The sequence below is a fragment of the Malus sylvestris genome, chromosome 8 (assembly GCF_916048215.2).
Source record: "Malus sylvestris chromosome 8, drMalSylv7.2, whole genome shotgun sequence".
Classification (NCBI taxonomy): Eukaryota; Viridiplantae; Streptophyta; class Magnoliopsida; order Rosales; family Rosaceae; genus Malus; species Malus sylvestris.
This window is the reverse complement of record NC_062267.1, coordinates 29,403,452-29,407,780: the sequence shown is the minus strand read 5'-3', so window position 1 is coordinate 29,407,780 and position 4,329 is coordinate 29,403,452. Positions and strand designations below refer to the sequence as shown.

General features: G+C 44.9%; 1 protein-coding gene across 1 annotated transcript; it reads right to left on the bottom strand.

Moving 5' to 3' along the window:
* Positions 1-257: 257 nt before the first annotated feature.
* On the bottom strand, positions 258-3,096 carry LOC126632379 (transcription factor TCP8-like). The gene is made up of 2 exons (XM_050302758.1): positions 820-3,096; positions 258-606 (listed from the first exon to the last, which is right to left on the bottom strand). The coding sequence occupies exon 1, from the start codon at positions 2,644-2,646 to the stop codon at positions 835-837; it is 1,812 nt and encodes a 603-aa protein (XP_050158715.1). The 5' UTR covers positions 2,647-3,096; the 3' UTR covers positions 258-606; positions 820-834.
* Positions 3,097-4,329: the final 1,233 nt, after the last annotated feature.

Sequence of the window (4,329 nt, the reverse complement as noted above, 5' to 3'; positions counted from 1 at the left end):
ACGCGAATGCAAGTTAGTGCTTGTCTAGCAGAAGAAGAACATGGTGGTACATGAATTTGCCAATTGAAACTATAATATGGATCTTGGGTACCATTATTTTGAGAATCCTCCTTATTAAAATTGAACTTAGTTATTTGATGTTATGATGGAAGTACGTAGGACTCGAACTATCTGCAATAACTCTTTGAGCTAGTTTTTTTAGGTGACCCACCCCCTTACGTTACCAAAAAAATAAAGTAAAAAAGAGTCATGGTTGATTCTCTCGTTTAATCTTTTTGCTTGTCTTCTATTTTCTCTTGTCATACAAATAAAGCATTTAAAAAACACTCAACACAAATAGATACATAAATAAATACTTCCTCCTATACAATCTCACTCACTCTTCTTGTTCCCTTTTAAGCCCCTTTGGACCAAACTAACAAATTACATATTAATCTTGAATTTCCTCCAAACCAATCTAGAAATTGATTTCAAAAAAAGGAAATAAAAAAATGACCAAAAATTAACAAACAAATGGTAGCTAGCTAGGAAACCTATCTTTTTATCAGACAGATGCAACGCGATACCATCCATGCACTCATCTCATCACGAATTCAACTTCCAAATCTGCAAAAACACAAACCCAACAAATCTTTAGTGTTCCTACTCATCCTCTAATTAATTAATTAAATGAAAAATTGGAAGGAGGACTTCAATGATCAAGCGAGAGGTTTTTCGTGTTTCCGGCACACTGAAAATTTTATCTAATTAAGCTGCATGTCAATGCAATCATGTGCATTACCAAATTTAATTTAAATAAAAATAAATAAATAAACTAACCAAATATTATTCATATCATTGAGAACTGTTTGGGGCTTCATCTCCACTATCAGTAGTTTGAGGCTGATGTTGTTGTTGTTCTTGATGATGATGATCCAACGGATGATGATGATTCTGCTGGTGTTGATCGGAATTCATATTCAAACCACCTCTAGAGTATGCATTAAGAGCCGCCAGCATGCCTAAATTCGAATCCGAAACTCCGAGGCCGAGATGCTGCGACGGTGGTTGCTGCATTAGCATGGAACCCAATTGGAGGGGACTCCCTCGGCCGCCGGCTGCTGCTTGCTGGAATTCAAGACTGCTTGGAAGATTGAACCTCGGCATGAAATGCATTGGCGCTTGCAATGTGCTCCCGTGACTCGCGGTTGAGGACGGGAATGTCCACATTTGGGCAGCTTCTGAAGGACCAGCCCCAAATGTTGCGGATGCCATAGAGGGTACACCGGGACCAGCGGTTACTGGCAGCATCCAGAATGTGTTGCCAGCACCGCTCGTTGGGGCAGGTGCCACTGCCCACATCGCAGTGGCTGGTAGGATGCTCGAAGGCCTCAAAACCCCCGAAGATCCTACTTCCGCTCCTTGCTGCTGCTGTTTCGGCAATTGTAACCCGCCGCTACTCGCGCCCTTAAATGCCTTATTCCTGGACGGCGACCCTCCGCCGTCACCGCTGCCGCTTTCGCCTTGCCCTTGATTATCATCCTTGAACAAATCTTCTCTAAAGCGTTTTCTCATATAATTCTCAGTCGACTCTCCACCGCCGCCTCCAGCACTGTCTCCGCCGCCGCTTGGAAGCGCTTCTGCAATTTGATCTGCTGTCATGAGAGGAGACTGATGCGGCTGATGATGATGCTGTTGATGTTGCTGTTGTTGATGCTGTTGATGAAACCCCAACAAACCCGAATGGGCAAAACCCTCGTCGTAGCGAGGATGGTGGGCGAGGGCCAAGGCGCCGGGAAAGGAGTGAGGGGCGGACTTGGAAGGCGGAGCAGAAAGCGTTGATCCGCTGCTGCGCAGGGAGATGTTCAAGGTGGAGAAATTGGCGGGGATGGTACCGGTTCCCGTGGTGGCGATGATGGCATGCTCGGCTTGCTGGAGGAGCCATTCAATGGTCTCGCCGTCGGACTTGTGGCCCAATTCTCTGGTCAACTGAAAGACCCTGGCGGCGCAGGTTGCCGGCATTCGTATGCGGCGGCCTCTGCCTTCGACTTTTGTGTGTCGGTCCTTGGTGGATCGTTTGGCCACTTGGGTCGCTGGTGCTGCCGGTGCTGAAGGAGGAGAAGTGGTGGCGGGTGAAATGGTCAACTGCTGTTGAGTTTGGTTATTTTTGGCGGAGTCGAGGAGGGAGGCGGGTCTGGTGGGTGGGTGAGGATCGGATCTGGTGGCGATGGCGAGGGAGGCGTCGACTAAGTGAGGGGGAGGGGCGGCGGAGGTGGAAGTGGAGGAGGGGGAGGAGGTGGAGGAGGAAGATGAGAAAGATGAGGAGGAAGGAGCAGAAGTTGGTGGTGGTGGTGGGGTAGAATGGGAAGTGGTGGTGAGGCCAGCTTGAATTGAGATGGAGCCCACGAAAGGGGGTCCTCCTCCTCCCCCTCTTCCTCCTGAGGAAGATCTGATGCCATCAAAGGGGCCCACAAAGTGGGAAGAAGAAGAAGAAGAGGAGGAAGAGTGGTGGTGTTGGAATTTTTGTTGAAGGTGAGGAAGAAGATGGTGGTGTTGGAGACTTGTGTTGTTGTTGCTGTTGTTAGAAGTGGAAGTGGAAGTGTTGTTGTTGGTTTGCTGCTGCTGCTGCTTCTTGTTGTTGTTGGGTTGGAAATTTGATAAGTCCATTTGGTAGGGAAGGGTTTGAACTTGGAGGGAGGGAGGGAGGAAGAGAGAGAGAGATGATATCTTTATTTTTGTGTGTTTTTTTTTTCTTGGGTTTTAAGTTGCTGTTGGCTGATTGATCTTCATCACCCCTTTCTCTCTCTTTCTCTCTCTAACTCATCAGTCATCCACAATAGTACTTTTCATTCTTCTGTGTCTTTCTCTGTCTAGGGTTGGGTTGGACTCTGAAGAGAGAGAGAGAGAGAGAGAGAGAGAGAGAGAGAGAGAGAGAGAGAGGTGGGGGTGGAGTGAGAATCTCTTTAAAAATGTTGCAGGGATTGGATTGGGTTTGGACCAAGCTAAGACTAAGAGTAAAGTGCTTGTGGGGTTCTTGTCCTTCCCCTGACCCTGAGCACCACCAGAACTAGCACTTACTCTTAATTTAGAGAGAGAAAGAGAGAGATAGATAGTAGGTCAATTTAGCAGGTGGGGGACCTTCTGTGGTGGAGCTACTAGCTAGGAAGTAAAACAAGAGAAGGACGAGACCTCTCCGCCCTCCGTCCTCCGTCCTCCGCCCTCCGCCCTCCGCCCTCCAGTCGTGGGGTCTGGTGAAATGAATGATAAGAATCCGCCTTTTTTACACTCACATTTATGCCTGCCCCGCCCCATCCCGTCCCCAGTAATTATTTATCCAACATCTCTCTCTCCCTATAAACATTCTTTTATTTTCCATCTTCCTTTTTTCTCTGTGCTTCCGAAACAGTCACGGTAGATTTTTTTGGTGTCTTTATAACACAGGACGGAACACAACATATCCTTATACAATTAAACGAATTTTTTTTTTCTTCAATTGTCACACTAGTTGTATAATGATATGTAGTGCTCCCGGCACAATGAAAAATCTCTCAAAAATCACGCAGCCAACACTGTTTTAGGTGCAGCATGGTCTTTTCACTTATCCTCAAGTGGCCCTTTCAGCAATAAAAGAGTTTCCCGCATTCGTAAACAAAAAAAAAACTCTCCCGATTTACCTTCTGGTGCGAATGGTAAATTACATATATCGGAGGGAGAGGGAGTGGGAGGGTGAGTCCAGTTTGTCCCAGTGGAGGGCAGGGTAGGAAGCAGTGAGACAGCGCAGGTAAGCATCAGATAAAAGCATCTAATGCACTACCAGGACAGCTCATCCCCAACCCAAACATCCCTCCACACTGTTTTTTCCTTTCTTCTTTTCTCCCTTTTTGTTTAATTATTTATATTACATTTTCTTTCTCAATTGGTGCGGTGAGCATGCCATTGATTTCTAATATATATATCCGTGGAGGGTTGGAGGAAATGGATAATATTTATAATATGATTAATGGTTTTGGTTATATGTACAAAATTCTGTGAACTGGCCACAGAGTATTTTGACGAGGAATTTGTTCATAATTTTGTGGAGTGAATTATTTGCAAATCTCTCTCATATGCCTTTGATCAACATGATAACTAGAATAACATTCCTCATCTCATCTACCTAACATTTTATACTCCATTTCTAGATAACTTGTCTCAATCCTTTGGAATTTCGAAATCTCTTACCCAAATGAAAAAAACTGGCACCGCAATTCATGGAAAATTAAAAATTGTTCTAAGGGTTTAAGTTTATATTTGTTATATATTGTCTGATATTTTTTTATATATTTCTTGTTGAATTAAAAATGATTAAGT

Excerpts from the sequence above, each read along its gene's own strand:
- LOC126632379 (XM_050302758.1), bottom strand. The coding sequence starts at position 2,646 with ATGGACTTATCAAATTTCCAACCCAACAACAACAAGAAGCAGCAGCAG.